The 22,574-nt window shown below is 35.9% G+C and overlaps 1 protein-coding gene across 1 annotated transcript in view; it reads left to right on the plus strand.

Moving 5' to 3' along the window:
- Positions 1-22,574, plus strand: part of CADPS2 (calcium dependent secretion activator 2) — a 453,461-nt gene that overhangs the window by 288,438 nt on the left and 142,449 nt on the right. The window contains exons 8-9 of the mRNA XM_082692417.1: positions 13,277-13,385; positions 14,410-14,610. Coding sequence (XP_082548543.1) covers positions 13,277-13,385; positions 14,410-14,610 — 310 coding nt within the window. The remainder of the gene's footprint in view (positions 1-13,276; positions 13,386-14,409; positions 14,611-22,574) is intronic.

The raw sequence follows: 22,574 nt of genomic DNA on the forward strand, positions 1-22,574 counted from the left end.
TTTGAGGGTGAAGGGCTATTTGTTTGTTGTTTGTTTGTGTTGTGCTTTTTTATTATCTCTAAAGATCTTGAATTTGGTACTTAAAATTTTATGTATCCATCATGTTAAATAATAATTTAAAATGAGCTAGAAATATACGTGCTTAAAGCATAAAATAGCAGCTGGACCTGTATCAAGTTATATTAAAGAAAGAAACAACACTGATGTTAGGCATTTTACATTGCGTGTGAAAAAACAAGCCTTTTGATGGGTAATTTTGAAAAACTAGATCTTAAATGTCAAACAAATTTTTAGCATTTTAGGTGGGTTACATATCATATCTGGGTTCTGTAGTGCACAACCACATGAACATAAATAATATAGAGATCTTTAGAGATGAATGCTTTTAAAAAGAGTAACCATTTCCAAAAAGCTACATTGAAATGTATAATCAAGATGATATCCATTAGAAATAAAGGGGATCATATCTAAAACTACATTCAGAGGCATCTCCGTGTTCTCTTTGTCAGGTTCTTGTTCATTTACGTATTCATTCGACAAGTCTGTGATCTTGATGGGAAAGAAACAACCTAGGGAAGGGGTGGGGTGCAGGGAGAACCAAGGGAGTTTGGGACCTGGAAGCCAAGAGAGGAAAGCCAAAGCCCTCAAGTCATTCACAGCAGAGAAGCATATGGTCCCCAAAATCAAAATCGGCCAGGCGCCTTCACTCTGTTACAGCAATAAGACCCATCTCCAACCCCAAGGCAATGATTCTTGGAAGTGGTAAAGGAGGAGAGAGAGAGGGAGGTGATCTCCTGATGGCAGGGTGTGGTTTGTTGAGGACTCCTGCGCCACGGGCCAGTGGGGGCCAGGCGCCCTACATCTGTTGTCTCTGATTCTCTCAGAGCTCTGGAGGGCCATCATCCTTGTCTCCTTTGACAGGAAATTGACTGAGATATGGAAGAGTTAAGGTGACTTCCCCAAGGTCATATCTAAGATGAGTGGGAAAGAGTAGGTGAGGGCAAATGAGAGTGGGACTTCTGTTTCGCAGTGGCAGACTCCTACTAAACCTGGCTTTATCCCCCTTTCCTGCTGTTTGAAATACCTTGATATGATTATCTTCAGAGAGCCCTTTTCTGGCCCAGTTATCAAAAATACACCCCCTTTAATATCATTCTCTTTACGGTTTTATTTTTCTTCAGAAATGATTCACACTCAAAGTCGTTGACAATACTTCATTTGTGGAGTCTTCTCCATTCTCTTTGAGACTGATTTTATTGTTCTGATTATTTTTTTCTGATTCTGATGCTGAAGACATTGTTATAATACTCCTGACCTAGAAATACTCATTGTAGATATGTGTCAAGAGAAAGAATGGAGGGGAAAATACCACAAGAACAGGAAAGTATATCAAAATTATAAATGCATGTGGAACTAAAGGCAGTTATTTACTGTTCTGACTAGTAAGCCAAGAGAGACTAATTCTCAGATCTGTGCAAGGTATCAAAGAATGACCAAATATATCTTTCTAAAAGACCAGATTACATTCATGCTACTGTTCAAACTCTTTTGCCAGTAAATAATTTTGTACAACTTATAGGTCATTGTAAACTTTTTTTTTTTTTTTTTTTTTTTAAGAGAGAACAGGGGGCAGGGCAGGGGAAGACAGAGGGAGAGGGAGGAGAGGTTTTTTCATGTTTTTTTTTTTTTTAAGATTTTATTTATTTGACTGAGACAGCACACAAGCAGGGGGAGCAGCAGGCAGAGGGAGAAGCAGACTGCCCACTGAGAAGGGAGCCCGATGTGGAGCTCAGTCCCAGGGGCCTGGGACCATGACCTGAGCCAAAGGGAGACACTTAACCAACTGAGCCACCCAGGCACCCTGGAAGGAGAGCTTCTTAAGCAGGGTCCATGCCCAGCACAAAGCCCTGTGTAGCGCTTGATCTCACGACCCTGAGATCATGACCTGAGCTGAAATCAAGAGCCAGTTGCTTTAACTGAGCCAACCAGGTGCCCCAGGTCACTGTAAACTTTTCATCATAAATTTAAATAGTTATAATGGATGCAGTTTTTAAAATAAAACCATTAATCAATTATAAGCACGCCAAAGAGGATCTAAGTGCCGCTGTGATTCTATGGCTACCTGTAACCATTGAAAATTGTGTTTTATTAGCTTTTTCTCCTTGAATTCTTATTTCCCTGGGTCTTCCCCAACAGAATTTTACTCTTAGGAAGTAAGTATTATGTGTCAGAATCCTCCTTCATCACCCTATCACGCTTCTCTGAAAGTAAAAAGAAGTGTACAAAGTTGGGACTTTAAAAAAAAAAACAACTCCCATGAAGTCCTAACCTTCCTTAGAATGTGACCCTAGTTGGAAAAAGTGTCCTAATTAGGATGCGGTCTTACTGGAAAAAGGTGGGCCCCTAATTCAGCATGACTGCTGTCCTTCTAAAGAAATATATGTTTATAAAAAATAAAAAATTAAAAAAAAAAAAAAAGAAGAAGGTTTGGGGAGTAGTCAGGCACCCAGGGAGAACGCCATGGGAGGGTGAAGGCAGAAATGGACATGATGCTTCTGCAAGCCACGACGTGCCCAACATTGACAGACGTGATGGCAGAGACCAGGAACAGAGTCCCTGTCACAGCCCTCAGAAGGAGCCAACCTCGATTTTAAACTTCAAGCCTCCAAAACAGGGAGACAATAAACTTCTGTTTATGCCACATAAATAAGCAAACTTTAGCAGAGAACAAACCTATCTCACAGACCAAAAATAACATAGGAAAGACAGAAAGCCCCTTTCCCTGAAAACAGCTTCTTCTTTACTACTACTTTTGCTGAACACTCAAATTTATTTCCCCTTTTCCCTCTGAGGAAACCAAGTTAGTTAAACTACCTCACTTGAATAAAAATAAGACCGAAGGAAAAGGAGAAAACAAACTCTTATAAATAAAGGCTTTAAGTATTAAAAATTATTTTATATTGATGTACATTTGCCATCATAACTAGCAGACAACTAATAAAAGTAGATAAGTGACAAAACTTGAAGAACCATTATTAAACATAAAAAAGTAAAATTTTATTGGAAATGCCCCTCTTCATGGACTGGTGGCTTTTCTGCCCAATCTTCCTGTAAATGAGCAATTTTTCTAAAATGAGAAAGAATTTCAGATTGATTCCTTATGTACAGCATTATTTAGAGATGTAAGCATGGAGAACCCTGGCCCAGCTAAGCACGTCGGTGGGAACAGTTTTGTCACAGAAGCACTCATTTTCTCAACTGGTTTTCGGTTATATATTTAAGTTCCTTAGTTAGATGCCCCAAACACATAGCATTGGAGCATTTAAAATATTTTTACTCTTCCATCATCTTATAACTAAATTAGTTCCTTCTACAATTTCACCAAAAGCAAATAAAATGTCAAAACCACCTAATATTTAAATACTTTGTTTTGCCTCTGAATGTAGAGAACCATACCGTTGCCACCGGAAGAGTTCCTACCCAAACCTCACTACATAAATGCCTGCTAGAAAATCGAAGCTGGGTTAGAGAGAGCTGTTCATTTCGACTTTCTCTCCAGCTTGAGTCTGAGGGGGTAAATCCTGTCAAGTTCTCTAGTGGGATACGAAGGGGAAGCAATGAGACTTTCCTGTCATTCAGCAAACTCAGCCCTGGAAAGATCCCTGTTATTTAAGGATAGAGGAAAGGTGAGGTGGTGTGGGGAGGAAGGGGAATAATGGAGACCTGTGAAGGGATTCTGTAATGTTAATCCTGATTTTGCTTAATGTGTAAGAAACGTGGACTCCATTGAAAAGTATATGGAAATGAGAGCTCCCTGAAATTAATAGAAGAGAGCTGACAGAAATAAGGAAGGAAAACAAACAAACAAAAAAAATTTGATATCCACATTTTAGGCAACAATGTACAGAATGAACACTATACAGAATAAGTAACATAGAAGACTTCGAGAAGCTCTAAGTCTGAAAACTCTACCCACAGTGGCAAATATTAAAGAAAGAAAATACCCAATATGATAAAAAAAAAATCTGCTTATTGAAGTGGAAAGAGAATAGTCCATTTTCCTGGAAACAGAAAGAGTAATAAAAGCAACAGTGAAAGTAAACAAAAACATTTTCTGGTATTTAGAAGAGTCTGCAGATAAACAAATCTCCACATTTCAGGAAATTTAGTGAGAAGATACCTTCAAATATTTCTTGTAAAATATTTTTTTCAATTAAAAATATGTGCATTGGGATGCATGGATAGCTTAGTGCATTAGGGGTCTGTCTTTGGCTCAGGTCCTGATTTCAGGGTCTTTGGATGAAGCCCTACCTAGAGCTCCCTGCTCAGCCAGAAGTCTGCTTCTCCCTCTCCCTCACCCCCCAAACCCACCCCCTCCCCGTGCTCTCTGTCTCCAATAAAATCTTTTTTAAAAAATGTGTTGCTTCCTACATCTTAACACTCAACTACAGAAGTCAGTAGAGTTACATCTATAGAGAATTGATGGGAAATTGTGTGGGACTTGAGAATCGAGTAACATCTGTGTTCCATAAGTCACCTTCCTGAAAATATTTAAAGCAAAACTCCTGGTATTTGAGGTGAATGAGTATGGTTTCTCAGAAATATGAAAATTAAAATATAAAAGAATTAAAGAGTAATGATAATAGAGCTAAATCTCTATTAACGGTTATAAAATATCTTGAGTTAAACATAAATATGAAAAATGATTCCTGAACAAGTTATGGACATGTGAACTAATTTTTTTTTAATTTTATTTAATTTAGAAGTGGTGGGGGTTGGAGGGGGCAGGTGTCAGAGAGAGGGTGAGAAAGAGAAAATTCCAGAGTCCCTGCTGAGCACAAAGCCCAATGCAGGGCTCAGTCTTAGGACCCTCAGATCTTGACCTGAGCTGAACTCAAGAGTCAGATGCTCAACTGACTGAGCCACCCAGGCACCCGATGAAGAATTATAACAAAATGTGAAACTAAATTCCAGGTTTTTGTCAAAGTTAATCAATGGAGTGATTAAAAACGGGCTGTACTCCTCAGGTTATATAAGAAACAGTCAAAAATGATTTTTGAAAATAGAGATAATAGGAGGTTAGCTCTGTCCTTGAAAAGTTTTAAAGTAATTGGCAGAGAATAAAAATGGGATGTTGAGGAAACTTCAGTAAACCTAAAACATTTTTGAACACTGCATTAAAAACTAATGATGTACTCTATGGTGGCTAACTAAACATAATAAATTTTTTTTAAAAAACCTAAAGCAGAAGACACCTGTTCTTACTATACATGTATTAAATGTACACATTAAGAGTCCAATTCTCAGAATGGGATTAAACAACAAAATCCATTTGTTTGGTGATCTTAAGAGCTACACCATAAAGGCAAGAATATGGAGAGAAAGTAGCATGACAGTACTCAGACCAAGGAAAATTTAAGAGCAGTATTAAACCCATCAAAGGATGATAATTTTATATTCAATGAAAATGTAATCAATAAGTATGATAAAACAATTGATGGTGATTTATTGAATATATATCTGAGAGAAGAAAATAAAGGGATAATGCCTCAAATTACTTGCTGTTCAATTCACTTTCCTTTGTCTCTCATACCCATAGTAGTCTTAATAGTCTTTGATGTAGTTTCTTATGGATAAATATATATCTTACAGCTATCTTAAATAATAACTTTGCCAGAAAATAAGGTAATTGCCTTATTTAGAAAAGCAATATAAGTTTCAGAATGTGAATTATAAAATAATAGTATATTAGAAGGAATATATCTAACTACATTTGAGGACACTTGTGTTTCTAGCTTTAAGATAATGATTTCCTCTTAGGTGACCTTGGGAAAGTCAGTTTCCTCATCTGTGAATTTTGGAGTTGAGATCATGATCTCAAGGGCCCAGCACCCTGATCCCTTAATACCACTGTGTTCTAGAGAATAATCTCTTCTTTTCATTGAAGCTTAGCTCTGGGTTTAACTATTTGTGATTCAGTGAGACTTGAGTTCCCTAGACATCGTAGTCTCCAGTTTCCAAATGTGTTTTCTTAAGGTCCTTACCACACATAATCTATAATTCTATCAAACATAACAATATTTCATTTGTTAATTTTTACTGATTAAATAAATACCTTGTAGAGTGTTAAGATAGTACTATCAGAAAGTAAACCCATACTGTTATGGAATCCAGTCCTATCTCTGCAATTACATAATATGTATTTTGTGGTGTGTGTGTGTGTGTGTGTGTGTGTGTGTACACACACATATATATACATACAAGTATATATATGATATATATCATATAATTTCATTCATGTACATGAATGAAATTATATTATTAAGTTCCATTACAATTCCAAAGTTGCTTATTATTTTTCCTGTTCAGTTTTCAATTTGCAGTTCTTTCTAATATTTTGGCTTTACCTTTCTCTCGAAATAAAAACATATAAAATACAGCAAGAGCTCACTTAAGTGAATCAGATGTTTTTGAGAAAGTAGGACTTTCTTTTTATTATGATCACTCCATAATCACTTTTTTGATTTGTTTTTATTTTTTGATTTGTTATTTCATTTTTTAATTTATTTCCTTTTTTTTTAAATATCTTAGCATTTTAATGCATTTTTTATGACTGTGATCGCATCACAGCTACCAGTATACCTGAAAGAATAAGACTTGGTTCCTCCACGGCTCTTAAATCTGGGTCCATCACACGAAGGATGCTTAAGACAACCTAGTTAGAAAAAGGAATGAATTTAGCCTCATGCTTATCGTTTCTTGAACATTTTAATTGATGTGTTTGACATTTTTTTTAAAAACATCAAATATTATTTGTAAGTGGAGGAAGTTTCATTAAAGAATACAAGTTGGGTAATTTGGACTGCTGGACTCTTAGTATGTTTTCTAAACAAGGTAAGTATGTGATCTATACTGTCAAATAGATTTTTGAATGTGGCTGAGTATTTTATTGAATTGAAATAAGTTTAATTTCATGGAGGAATTAAAAGGCAGGGGCCATATGCCAGACACCGTGGGAGCCAGTGAGTCAAAAAGAAAGAACACATACTAGTAAATGCACTTAAAAACGATGTAAAGCGGACAGGTTTGTAAGGATCCTGGAAGGGGGGGGGGGGCTTACTAGATTAGGAGATATGAATCATGCCATTTTAAAGGTGAAGATGATATATTCCTGCTTGGGAGTTCAGGTGGAAAAATGAATAAAAATGGGCAAGTCTTGTTGGAGAACCTGTCTGGAGTACCAAACACAGAGGTAGCTATAAATTCCAACTACTGTGTGCGGGAGATTTTTGCAAGCCATGCAGGGAAGGCAGACCTTTCTGTGTTAGTCATCTCTCTCCCAGCAGATTCCAGATTGTTCGTGTGGTGACGTGTCAAGAGACTTTCTTTCAGCCAGGTTTTTAAGATTCTTCCAAAAGAAAGAACAAAACAGGAAACTTCTGGATTACTGGCTCAGTATATTATTCTCTTCTGTAAATAACTGGTCACAAAAGTATTACTTGGTAATCTCCTGGAATCTACTAATTATATTTTAAGTACTAATGGAGTCCACTAATTATATTTTAATAAGACAAATCTGAACATATTTTGGTTTCATATACTCACCCCTGGAATGTAGTGAAATGTGGTGGAAATGTATAGTTTTTCTCATACATATGAAAGTTAGACCTGTTACTAAGAATCTCCATAAAAAAGGAGAAAGGAAATGGAAAGATTAGCCAAAGGATTTGAATTGGTGATCTTGGCTAGTCATAAGGTAATGCTAAGAATTCGCTTGTGGAAAACACCTAGAAATGCTGGGTATGGTACGATACACATCTTTTTATTTTTGTTAAAGATTTTATCCATTTATTTGACAGAGATCACAAGTAGGCAGAGAGGCAGGTGGCGGGGAGTGTGGGGGGAGGCGGCAGGCTCCCCGCTGAGCGGAGAGCCCCACGCGGGGCTGGAGATCATAACCAGAGCCAAATGCAGAGGCTGACCTCCCAGGCGCTCTGATACACATCTTTTTAAATGCATAGCTGTACTGCAAGGAGTAAAACCTTAGGACCAAATAGTGAAGCTTGTGCATTGAGACTGTAGCTGTATTCAGGCTGAAGTATGGGGACAAGGTGTTGATGTTGCTGTGTAGGGATTTTATTGTTCACTCAGGGAAGGAAAACATATCCAGAGGCATTCTCAAAGTGGGGGTTTGGATGAGATCTTCTCATAAAGGACTTAGAAGAGCTAGATCTCTGTGAAATGTGGACTAGAAGAAAATCTGCCTCCAGGCTTGTAAATCTATATTCGGCCTTAGGCTCTGAATATGGAATAAAAATGACTCCTGAGAGTTTGTAACTATTAACCTATACTCAGAGAATGTTGAAGTTCTAATTTATTTTATACTAATATAAGGGGAACACCCAAGTTAAGAAATTAACATAAAAAGTACTTCTGGATTGATGATGTGTCTGAGGCATCTGGCATTTAAAAAAAAAAAATTGTTTTTGGAGATATGAACCTTGAATAGGGGTTGTGTAAAATATCCACAGATGTACCAGTGCCGGATATGAGCTCATATTAAAAATTACAAAAAGAATTATTTGCACACTCAAGAATTTCAGTAATAATTGTCATATATATAAACTATAAAATAATTTTATTTACAATGATGAAATTTATAAATTTATAAATTGATTCAAAAGTACAAGAAAAGAACAAAACAAAGAACATAACACTATTGGGGCGCCTGGGTGGCTCAGTGGGTTAAAGCCTCTGCCTTCAGCTCAGGTCATGATCTCACCCTTATTGGACAGGTTAGATAATAGGTTAGACACATTTAAAGAGAAAATTAGTGATGTAATTAATGATGGAATATTACAGTTTTAAGAAATTATTCTGTAATCTGCATAGAGAAATAACGAAGCATAAAATATGCAGAGAGCTTAAAAGATAGGGAGGAATGGATCAGAAGTTTCAAAATACTTCTGATAGAATTTGAAGAAAGGATAAAGGGATAGAAGGTAGAGTCAACATTGGGAAAGATAATGAACAAGATTATTAAACTGATAAAAGTCATGAATTCTCAGATACAAGAAATACTACAACTATCAATCAGGATAAACATTAAAACTCCCTCCAAATGTCACAGTAAAGCTACAGGGTAACAGAGGTGCCTGATTGCCTTAGTCAGTGGTTCTTGATCTTAGAGTTGAAAGTTCGAGCCCCACATTGGGGGTAGAGTTTACTTAATTTTTTTAAATTAAAAATTAAAACACAGGATAACAAAGATAAAGAGAACACTTAAGAGAAACCAGAGAGAGGAGGCAAATTAACTATAAGGGGACCACAGTTGGACTTTAATCAAAATTCTCAATATGGATAAGCTTTCTGACAATAGAATGATATATTCACCGTGCTGAAGAATTACCAGCCTAGAATACTATAGAACCAACCAGTCATTCATAAGGGGGAATTAGACTTACTTTAAAATAAACACTGACTCAAAAAGGTTTTACTAAAGAAAGAAATTGAACTCAGTGATGGCGTGTGAATCAATAGACAGTAATGGCCAAAAAAATGGGTAAAGACAAGGGCCACTATAAATATTGACTGTATCAGATAACATATTTTAATGTTTCCTCTTACTAAATGTTAACACACTAAATATTACTAAAACAAGGGAAAACTAACACGAGCCCTGATTTTATTATAAGAGGGGAGGTAATGATAATGGAGTGCTCAAAGTTCTCTGTATTCAAGAGGGATGAGTTAAGAACACAATAGGATTTGAGAGAACAATCACCAAAAAAAAATAAAATAAAATAAAGACAGAATGTGTAGTTTCCTCACTATCAGAGGAAAGGGATTTTGTTAATGTTTAATAAAGACAAGGAATAAGAGAAAAGTAAACATGTTAATGAGCACAGTTAAGTAACAGAAATAATTCCGAATATATTACAGAATATAAAAATATAAATGATCTTGACTTACCTATTAAAAGATTAGATTTTGGGGGGCACCTGGGTGGCTCAGTGGGTTAAGCCTCTGCCTTCGGCTCATGTCATGATCTCAGGGTTCTGGGATAGAGCCCCACATCAGGCTCTCTGCTCAGCAGGGAGCCTGCTTCCTCCTCTCTCTCTGCCTGCCTCTCTACCTGTTTGTGATCTCTATCTGTCAAATAAATAAATAAAATCTTAAAAAAAAAAAAAAGATTAGATTTTTGGAGATTTAAAAAATCTGACTATATATTGGTTTTGTTTGTTTGTTTGTTTTAAAGTATCCACCTATTTCCATCCATTCACACTGCCAATTTTATTTTATTTTTTTTTATTTTTTTAAAGATTTTATTTATTTATTTGACAGAGAGAAATCACAAGTAGATGGAGAGGCAGGCGGAGAGAGAGAGAGGGAAGCAGGCTCTCTGCTGAGCAGAGAGCCCGATGCGGGACTTGATCCCAGGACTCTGAGATCATGACCTGAGCCGAAGGCAGCGGCTTAACCCACTGAGCCACCCAGGCGCCCCCTGACTATATATTGTTAATAGAAATTTAAAATAGAACACAGTGTAAATGAGAATAAAAAGATGAAAACATTTTCAGGCACATACTAACCAAAAGAAATGTTGTATAGCTTGGTGAATATCCAACAAATAAACTTCAAGACAAAAAAAACCCTTTTAGATATTTTTAAAAACCTACATAAGTATAAATGAAGCTGTTTACCTGCAACAGGGAACAGACATAGAAGGTATAACAAAGGCATATATGTGTAAGATTGTGTCTTCGAAAGATATAAAGCAACATTCAAGGGAATCATATGAAGAATTCATAGACAGCACTGATAGGAAATTTTAACATACCTCTCAATAATTGACACATTGGAAGAAATATTGGAAAACTGTAGAATATTTTTCTACGTGTTTTGGGGGTTTTGCCTCACTATTCCCAAACAACTTTTCATGGTTTTTTTGTTTGTTTTTCAAAATGGAAATAGCTGCACTTCTTTTTCCTCATTAAGATATAACTCAGGGGCATCTGGCTGGCTCAGTCAGTTGAGCATGTGCCTCTTAAGTTGGAGTTGTGAGCTGGAGCCCCATATTCAATGTAGAGATTAATCTACTCTGTAGAGAAACTCAAACACTAAAAAAAAATTAAATCACCCACAATGGCACCTTCTCATAATTACTACAGATATTTTCATCTGTATCCTATTCATATGTATAGTGTTTACCCAAAAGAGCACATGCTACATTTTTGTCTTTCACCTACTTTTTATGTTGTGATGTAATCTTAGAAATAGTTCCGTGTCTTGGGGAAAAAAAAAAAAAATCTGCCATACGTGTTTTGATGGCTGAATAATATTTGACTGTGTGGTCGTGCCACAGTGTCTTTAATCAAGCCGCCGTTGGTTTTTCCAGTTTGTGCTTCTGTTCAGTACTGCAGTGAACACGTCTTTGAATCCTTGTCCACTTGTTTATTTGGAATAAGTTCTTAGAAGGACCTATTCTGGATCTGGGGGATGCGTAATACACTGTGAGGCTTACCGATTATAAGTTTCCAGCAGTCTGGAGACTCAGGCAGGAGCTAGTGGTGGAGTCTGAAAGCAGAATCGCCCCCTCTCTAGGTAACCTCATTTGCTGCTCTTATCTGTCCCCTCCTTACCGATAGATACTCGTTCTGTGTTGAATATATATTTTGCCTACATCTTCTCTTAGTTTCTGGCTTTGCCTTTTTACTTTCTTCGTGGTATCTTTTAATGAGAATTTCTTAATTTTACCGTAGTCCATGTAATTTCTTTCTCTCATAATTAGCTCCCTTTTGAGTCCTCTTTAATCTTTGTCTCTTAAAAGCTATTTTTTTTTAAGATTTATTATTTATTTATTTGACAGAGATCACAAGGTGGCAGAGAGGCAGGCAGAGAGAGGAGAAAGCAGGCTCCCCGCAGAGCAGAGAGCCCAATGCAGGGCTCAATCCCAGGACCCTGGGATCATGACCTGAGCCAAAGGCAGAGGCTTAACCCACTGAGCCACCCAGGCACCCCTTAAAAGCTATTTTTTATGTTTCCTTAGTTTCATCTGTACTTAAAAGTGGAAAGGGGGCGTAATTCACATTACCCAGAACGGTTTTCCGTGGATCCTATGTTGTGAGGTATTTTGAAGCTTAGGTATTAACCCACCAAACATTCTTATCTCCTGCTGGGAACAGCAGCTCCTCTCTCTATTTTGGGGGAACTTCTCAGAGCCTATCTGATGTAGCATGTCATATTCTTGGCCACAGATATAAGCTCTTGACCCACACTGGGCTAATGTTACTTTTACCCCTCGCCGCAGTGATTGGTGCAAATATGGCCTTAGGACCCGGGGTACGACAGTCAGGGAGGTGACCAATAGCTGTTTGCAACTGTATTTCTAGGTCATTCAGACTGCAGCCTGTGAAAATGAAGCCAGTTCCAAAAGAGAAGTAGAATGGAGAGGCAGCAGATCTTGGCAGTGTTATGTCACAGGCTGCCTAAAACTCACTCCACCTTGAACTTTCCTGTAGCTGTGGTTACATAGGCCAGGAAATTCTCAACTTTTATTAAAATCTGGTTTGTTTTGGTTTTCGTTTTTTGCTTTAGTTAAAGGCTTAAAATAAGCCTGCTTTAAAATGTAGTCCTATGGGGCCCCTGGGTCACTCAGTCGGTTAGGGGTTGGACTGTTGATTTCAGCTCAGGTCATGATCTCAGGGTCTTGAGATCAAGCCCCACATGGGCTCTGCACCGAGCCTGGAGCCTGCTTGAGATTCTATCTCTCCCTCTGCCTCCCCCCACCTTGCTATCTTGTGTGCACACACGCTCTCTCTCTCTCTCTCTCTTTCTCTCTCTCTAAAAAAAAAAAAAAAAAATGTAGTTCTATGACCATGTAAGTTTGAGAATGCTCCTCTTATGTCTTATTTTAGAGATTCAGGAAGTATGTCAGCCTATTAAAGGTCATAAGAAAACATGCAGTAGAAGAAGCTGTTTATTTAACTCAGTAATTCTCAAACTTATTTTTAACATGAATGCTTTCTTATGGTGCTTCTATTAATACCTCACAGACTCTCGGCCAGCAGGTCATTGGTTTGGGAAATGCTGGATCATAGGTGTGGCAAGCTTCACGGCAAGCTGACAGATGAAAGGTGCTTTTATCTCTGAGCTAGGTTTTGAAAAATGCTGACATTTAATGTATGAACAATGCATGTTGTCTTTCAAATTTGGCAAAGAGTCTTATAAAAAAATAAATTTAACACAAGCACTCTGCCAACCTTTTCTTGTGCAGGTTAGCCAATACACATTTGCTATGTGCAGTTATAGAGAGAAAAAGTCTGAACCACAAGAACTAATGCAGCTGGAAGGGTACACTGTGGACTACACGGATCCCCACCCCGGTAATTCTAAGCTGTGTCACTTTCTCCGTCATTCATGTATTGATGAAATTCTCATAAATATCTTCTCTCTGTTCTAGGTTTCAAACTCTGTTGAATGAATAGGGGTCATATTTCACTTACGTACCTGGAGAAAACTTCATGAGATTCAAACTATATTTTCCTGAGGGCTACTTAGCTTTAGCATAACTCATCATTTCTGCTCTCTTTAGGACAAGGGTGCAATATGTGAAAGTTTACTATAATAGAAAAATTATATAAGAAACATCGGCAATGCTCATATGAACTTTTGTACTAGAAGCCAAAAGGTACAAGAGACAGAAATAGGGAAAGAAGTTGCAAATGAATTTTTTTGCATTTTCTACCAATTTTCTCCCCAGTACCACATTCTTAAATTCTCTCCTTACTTCCATATTAATATAGGTATGTACTAGATGCTTGGTATATACCATTGGTGAGGGAATGAATCAATGACTATGTGGAGATTAATGAAATTAATAAAGCAATATTAAGAAATACAGAGATTTAATAAATACAGAGATTAAGAATTTAATATGGAGAGATTAAAAGTAGGAATCTGTGTTTGCATTCACTAATTGGTCACATAAAAATGCAAAATATCTTCTTTATGAAAGAATTCTTCAAAGGATAAAATACCATACAGATACAAGTATCACTTTTGCCCTGCCTTTCGTTTCTGCTAAAATCACCATGTATTTCTCCTGCATATAGAGTGAGAAATGTGCCAAAAGATAAGACTTTCTTTCCTGACATAAGTTTGCAGACCATGCTATATATGTTTATGGAGGTTTGTACGGCTTGCAGAATGTTACTACTATGTCATGAACTGTTCATTTCCTTAAGCTGTTTTTAATTTTTAAAGTGATATGGAAGTTTAAGCCTTTCTCTTATTAATAGCATTGAGCTACTAATGTCAAACTGATTCTCTTCCGTCTAACTATTGAGTGAATGAGCTTGAAATCTGCCAAGTATGTAAGTTTTTAATGACGTCTTTCTTCCTCCACAGGCCTTCAAGGTGGTCAGATGTTCTTTAATGCAGTTAAAGAAGGAGACACTGTGATATTTGCCAGTGACGATGAGCAAGATAGAGTATTATGGGTTCAGGCCATGTATAGGGCCACAGGTCAGTCCTATAAACCCATTCCTGCGATTCAAACCCAGAAGCTGAATCCTAAAGGAGGGACTCTCCATGCAGATGCTCAGCTTTGTAAGTTGTGTTGAAAAATAATTGGATTATCAATTAATAACCTTAATAAGATATAAAATTGAGACACATTTGTTCAGTATCATAGTTTAGATCATTAATGAATTCCTAATTGAATAAAAATCATTTGTGTTAGTAGCCATAGAATCAGCACTCTAATTTTTTCACACAGTTCTGGAATAAATATTGCCTGGGTTTTTCAGTCATGAATTTGCCAAGCACTGGGTATCTCTGGGAATCTCAAGACCATATAAGAAAACTCTCCAAAACTTCTCCAATACTGTTTTAATTAAATAATATGTTTATTATTATATTATAATAATTATATAATATATTATATATATTATATATATTATATAATATATATAATATATAATATTATAATAAATTATATTATAATATATTATATATTATATATGTTATATGTTATATAACTATGTGTTATATAATTATTATAACATAACATATTATATTATAAATATTCTAATATAATAATAAACATAATATTTAACATTTTGTTTCATTTTAATGAAATATTATAATATATTATATAATATTGTATGATAAATTTAATAAAATACCATCTTACTTTATGTGTTCTATAAAAATGGGAAAAGTGTTGTGAAAACAATTAGGCCTTGACAAGACTCCAGAACACCAGTGTTGAACCACCCCTTCCTAGGTTTGTTCTTAATGCTCCAGAAGGATAATAGGGCTATATGTTCTGTTGTAGATTCATTTTAAAAAAGGATAAGTCATCAAGCCAACTTTTTTTATCTAAATACCTTAGTATTCCTGCCATCCTTTGTATGCTAATTTAAATCACTTAAAATTTTTATTTTTCCTTTAAATATATAAGTGACTAATAACAAATGATGTAATAATCATAGAAACATTTTCAAACACAGCTTTAATAATCATTAAACCAAATATTCTAACTTACTATACTCCTTTGCAAAACTTCCCTGGTCTCTTCTATAGTAAGTCAGCTTTTTTCTTTGACTTTAAATTCAATTTTTGACTTCCTGGTCAAAAGGTTCTACTATTAAGGTTCTTCTACAGGAGAGTAACATCTTGACATGCAATATTTTGTTCTTGTACTTCTCTTGTATCAGATAACTGCTCTGTTTTCACTGTCACATCTGGGCACCTTAATGGCATAGTTAGCTGAACAGTTAATGATGGAAGATAAGCTCAAGTCCGGCTACCTTTGTGTTACAGAGTTAAAGTATACATCTTAAAACTTACCCCAGTCCATCTTCATAGCACCTCATCAATAGTGTTTGAACCTGTAAATAGTAGTTCTCTGCTTCTAGCCTCTAGACTATTCTTGTCCTACACTTTACTTCTACACATATTATAAATCCACAATGTTTTGCTATTATAATTTTTGCCTTAACAGTCAGTTACCTTTTAGGGAAATTTAAATAATATGAGAAAACGTTTGTTATATACTTACCAGGTAGTTATCAGTTCCAGTGTTCTCCATTGTCTTGTAGAAATCTTTTACTTCCTGGGGAACCTGGGTGTCTCGGTCCGTTAAGCGTCTGTCTTCTGCTCGGGTCAGGATTACAGGGTCCTGGGATCGAGCCCTGCAACGGGCTTCTGGCTCAGCAGCGAGCCTGCTTTTCCTTCTCCCTCTGCCTGCTGCTCCCTGGGTTTTGCTCTCTCTCTCATTCTTTTCCTGAGTCAAATAAATCCTAAAAAAAATTCTTGAAAGACTTCTTTTGAGTTAGGTGTGAGTCTGGTGATGATTAATTCTTTTAGCTTTCTTATACATGAAAACCTAATTTACCTTCATTTTGAAAAAATTTTCTTTCAGTACTTTAAAGATTTTGCCTTACATTCTAACACCTTTTTATGTAACGAGAAATGTGTTCATTTTTGCCTGTTCCTCTATACATAATGTATCTTTTTTTCCCTCTAGCTGCTTTAAAGATCTTCTAACACTGGTGTTGAGCAGTTAGCTTATAATGTGCCTTGATGTAGTTTTCTTTCTGAAACTGTCCTTGAGTTTTATTCTAAGACACAATTAAGTCACTTGGAAACAGTTCAATCTTTTCAGGTTTTACTCTTAAGTTTTCTTAGATGGAGCTAAACAGTGTCTAGTCTTGGATTAATCCATTTTCCCCATTTCTGGATCAGGGTTCTTCTTAAAGACTCTAACTAAAGACCCATGAATTTTGAGGTTTCCTGTAGGCTGTTGAGAACATGTACTATTGTAGGCTCCAAGCTCTGTGTGAGTTGTGGGCTCTGCCACCTCTCATCATTTAGGATGATTTCTGCCCTGGCCAGAGGTAGTCTCCTCACATGTGTGAAGGGGTCACTATTCAGCTGAGTATGGAAAGAGGAAGAGGGATGAATCTGTATTCTTGAAGGCGGACAACAGCCATTTTGGCTTTCCTGAATTGTCAGGTCCGTCTTCGCAACTTGGGGAGCCCACTAGTGCTTGTGGGCTCTCGTTCCCTGTGCCTCAGCTCACCACATTTGTTTCCTGTCTCTCAGGAATCACTCTCCTGGGTTGTCTCCTGGGTTGTTCAGTGTTTTGAGAACTATTTTTTAAATGTATTTTTTTCCTGAATTTGTAGCTGTTTCAGATAAAAGGTAAATCCGTGCTCCACAATGACCTCTTGACAAGAAACAGAATGGTGTTTTTTTGTAAGTTAGAACCAGATTTCTCAGCCCTGCCTATTAATATTTTGGGCCAGGTAATTCTTTGTTTCAGGGGTTGTCAGGTGGGCTGTCCTGTGAATTATAAGATGCTTAGCTTTATCCCTGGCTTACACTCACAAGATGCTGATAGCAAACCATACTCCCACAATATGATAACCAAAAATATCTCCAGACATTGTCAAATGTCAAGGGGGGGGGGTGGGTGCAGAGTTAAAGATGGGCTAGAAACAGCCTCATTTGAGAACCACTGAGTTACAGTGACTTGAAAATTACTTTTATGAAAAGGTCTCCTCATTCATTTGTATTTCAGTATTTTTTTTCACATCCTAAGTGCAAGAAATACCCAAGGAGTGCACTAAGTTACAGATATCATCCATCTTGTGTCGTGGCAAGAGAAGTGGTCAGGAACCACTGGCCTAGAACATGAAGGCCAGGACTACACAATACAGATTTAATGAACAGAAGATCTAGTAATCAGTTGATTCAAATAGCCATGGTAATCTCTTTTTCACAAAACCTTTCTACTGTCAGAGATCAGCCTATTGTCCAAGCAGTGCTGATTAGGCTAAGTGGAATGGGGTTTTTGAGCCTCTGAATTCACTTGTTCCAAAATATCCAAACTTGTTCTAAAAAGCCAAACCGTTTTGGTTATGTTGCCAACAGCTTTCATGTATTCCAGATGTTTAGTAAAGTTTTCTATCTCTGCAGACCCTGCTGTTTTATCTTTCTTAGAAAGGTGGGGGAGGGGAAGAAGGAGAAAAAATGAGTTTCTACCGCATTGAATGAGAATACTGATGTTGACCTCTATCAGAGAAGCCATCCATTGGACTTCTCAGAGAGCAGTTAGCCCTTGGTATTTCCTTCCCTTCTGCGATTTCCATGGCATTGCCTTTTCTTCTTTTTTGATCATCTCTAGGAAGAACAACTTTCAGAGTCATTAGTAGAAAGTAAGAAAATGATATGAAATTAAAATGACTAGTTATAGGAATCAGTATGCTCCTAATCTATTTAAATATGCTTTTTCTTTCCTTTGCTGACCAATAGCTGGTAAGGGTAAGTATTGTCATGATTTTTTTCTTTGCTTCATTTATCAAAATTTTTATAATAATATGATATCTGAAGGAATATCATGATCTTGTTTACAATGTTAGTCTCCTATTTCCTAGGCAAACTGAGAATGTTTAGGTTAACTTTACCATTTATGAAACAAAAGTCTATTTTTGCCACAAGAGGAAAAACAATATCTACCAATCACGTGGACATAAAGATAATGGCTGAGAAGGTGTTATATAGCATGGAAAAGAAATACTCAGTAATGTTAACTGGAAAAATACTAAACTATGTATGTGATATTTTAACTGTTAAAAATTTGTATAAATATAGGTAGACCTATACCTAAACTGTTCACAGTGGATGAGTTCAAAGGAATTAGTCACTGGTTCATTTCCCCAGTTTTCTGACATATCTTTGAAGTATCTATGTTATAACTTAAAGAAAGCTCTTAAAAATTAAACACACTGAGTTAATGTTGAGATAGAATGAAATAATGGATTTCTAAAGTCTATCTTATTTGAAGACAACCTTATTATCTGTTTTAGGATATAAATGATGATATGTATTTATAGATTTTTCTGGTATGTGAATCTATTTGACTTCACTATTTCTTTGATTTTGAAGATATTTAGAAATTATAAGAAAATACGGTAAACTGAATGGGTGGGTAGGGGGTCTGCTTGCTATCCAAATTTTCTGCTTCAAACAGTACATTGCCTTTGGCAGACTTTTGACAGACATTCTTCAGTTAAACTATTCTTCACTATGCGAAGCACCTGTTTTTTATTTTACTCTCTTAGGTATATAAGGCCATACAATTTGTATGTAACATAATAAAATACAACACAGTACTAGTTGACTTCCATAATAAAGAAATGTCAGGGGCACCTGGGTGGCTCAGTGGGTTAAAGCATCTGCCTTCAGCTCAGGTCATGATTTCAGGGTCCTTAGATCGAGCCCCACGTCGGGCTCTCAGCTCATCGGGGAGCCTGCTTCCTCCTCTCTCTCTGCCTGCCTTTCTGCCTGCTTGTGATCTCTGTCTGTCAAATAAATAAATAAATAAAATCTTAAAAAAAAAAAAAAAAAGAAATGTCAAAAATGAACCAGAAAAGTTACCTTCTTTTTAAGTCAAAAATTTTTTTAAAAAATTCTTAAATCGGAATAGGACTTTACATTTAATTTTATGAGCTTATTTTCTTGATTAACCTACTAAGTTAAATTTCACACTTCATAGGTATGTTTTACTTTACGTTGAGTATATAATTTCAAGTAAATGTTGAATATTGGTTTGCTTTGCTTACAATTCTACGTCTGTATGTGTTGATTAAAATTGTCATGTGAAAATACTACTTACTTGTTTTTTGCCTCAGAAAGCAAGATGTGTACATTCATACATCCATTTTTAGTCAATTTAACAAAAACAAGCTAAGAAATTATCTGGGTCAATAACAGAGGTGTGAACAAACTCCTGATTAATGTATGTATTGATGTTTCTCTTTGGTGCTCAACATAAAATGTGTACATGAAACAAAGAATATCAACCAAGATAATCTACAGAAAATTTTGTGGCCACATCGGTGATATAAAAATACATGAGGTCCTTCTCTGTGCCATGTCTAACTTCTTGTGAATTTTCAAGCTCAACGAGAGTTTGAGCTACAAGGAAAGTATAATCAGATGTGGTATCAGTAAATGCCACTACGGGCAAGCTTAAACCGTAGGACCATTTTAAACCAAGTTACTGTATTTCAGAAGGTTCATATGCTGCTTAGTTCAGCTCAGGATTTTGCAGAGAAGAGGATGAGCTCTTAGGTAACAGCACCTTCTTCATAGGCCTTTTGGTACTTGGGTCCCGGACCTGGACCCCTGAGTAGCCTCAGAATGCTTATGAACGGCCACCTCTTCTCCTGCAACATCCCATTTGCCTCTCCCCCACTTCCTTTTCCTCCCCTGTTTTATGTCCCTAATTTCTCTCAACACCAGGAGCAAGAGAGGAAAAAAAATGAAAGGAAGGAAAAAGGAAAAAAATGCAGCATCCTTAGAATTAGTTGCAAAGGAAGACAAAACATTTCAGTTAAATTTTTCCCCATCTCACATTTGGAACTCTGACTTAGATACCTATCCTGGGGCTTGGATTCTTGAGCATATAGGGGCTGGATGTGGTCCGTACCCACCAAAAAGCCCCCTCGCACATACTACAGCGGGGCCTACTAGCTTGTTAATAGTCCTCACGTTGTTTTGTAGGCTAGCTATTTGCAAGTCAGTATTAACTGTTTAAATTGGTACCATCAGCCTACTTATTCATTTCCCCTGACTTCCAACAGCTATTACCCTAATGAAAAATATAAATTTTCAGGTTGCATTTGAATAAGCCTCTATAATTCCATAAATCTATAGCAAATAATAATCTTTCTCGATTTGGGTTTTATTCCATCCACTTTTACCACACCTGGTGACAGTACCACCCTAAAGACACTGGAGCATATATCCAGCTGTTACCATAGAAACCCTGCACTAGTCTCCTCAATTACGGTGTCCCACATCTGTAGTTAGTCCATAGGTTAATCATCACAATTTATGACAGTTTTGCAGTGCATTGTTCAAGCTCCTATCTTGTTGGTTTCCTTTGATAATTTTCTTATATCGTTTTGGAAGATAAACTGAACTGAAATTTGTCATTATCAGTGAACATTTGATTAGTGCCATGAATGATTTTTCATTTAAAACTAGTCATCACAATTTTGTGTTTTAATAAACATTAATTGAAGGTAATCAAGCATCACCCAGTTTTAAAGCAAGTCTCCAAGCCTTGTATTTGGTTATAATTGATTAAAGACACAATTCATTTGATCCAGATGATATCTCTGGTTTCTAAGAGTCGATGTAGATATGTTATGCCAAGAGAAAATTATATTTCACAGAAATAAAAAAGTAGGTAATATTTTAACAAGAGATGTTTTCTTAGTTTACTTGAGTTCATGAGAGGATTTTAAAGTGAGCGATTTATCACACAGGTAGCTCGAAAATGTTGCTTTTTCAAAATTTATTTCTTTATAAATTCATGGAAACTAATGAACCAGTGGTTCATGGTGAAGTATATTTACATAAAATATTTTAAATTGTGCTTATCAGACCTAAAAAGAACGAGATAGAGATTCTTGGTCTTTACAGCCTGTCTTTTGAAGATGGGATACTCCCTAAGAATACATTTCACTTTCATAGAATTATAGCACCAGAGAGATTGTAGGGTTTGTTTGTTTTTTTAATAGACTATTGTTCACCTACAAGTTTTATCACTGTCAATATGGAGTCTGTTTTTATGGCTTAAATTGCTATTACAAATAGTTTTTATCACTAAAGGTAATCATTGGCAAAGTAATTTTTCATTCATATGTATGATTCCAAAAGTCTTGACACATTAGCAAAATATAGTTTAGAATTCTATTTCTTGAGGAAAATGCTTCATAAAATATATTCATTTTTGAAAATATGATTTAATTATAGAAATGAAACAGATTCTTTTTTTTTTTTTCAGGAACTTGTAGATATTTAAAGACTATATGCCATTGCTTTAAAATAAAAATTTTGCTTCTATAAACCTTTATAAAAGATAAAGGTAAAAAGATAATTATATAGCAGGTACTATATGAATTGTAATATATGTATTTTGTAGAATGAAAGAATTATGGATTTTCTGTGGAATTTCTTATATATCCTATTTTCAACAGACAAGTCATTAATGGGTGTTATTTTTAACTTCTTGTTATGACCTTCTCTGGTGAAAGAAATAATGAATAAAATTCAGCAGTTGTTTTATAAAACTAGTAATTACATAAAGGTGACACTAAAAGTTTTTTTTTTTACTCAATTAAATGGATAAATGAAGATTTTAAGATTATTTAAAATACAAAATGCCTTGCATTTTTCAGTTTCCTGTCTACTCATATGATTTCACATTATCATATATGTAACTTTAAAAGACTTTCTTTCAAAAGACTGTCAGACATAAGAATGAAATATAAAAGAAGTTGAATTGTCTCATTTCTCAGTTTAGGAAAAGCAGTTTAATAACATTCAGTGTTCATCTAATTAATACTAATTTACCACATGTAATGCATTTAATTGTTCAGTTAAGTAATTAGTGAATGTAAAGGAATACATACGCCAGGTTCTCCATGGATCATAACCTCATACCTTCCATCATCAATGAATGTCCATTCGTTGCTTACATGCTATGTTCA

This window comes from Mustela nivalis (assembly GCF_964662115.1).
Source record: "Mustela nivalis genome assembly, chromosome: 12".
In the NCBI taxonomy this organism is placed as follows: Eukaryota; Metazoa; Chordata; class Mammalia; order Carnivora; family Mustelidae; genus Mustela; species Mustela nivalis.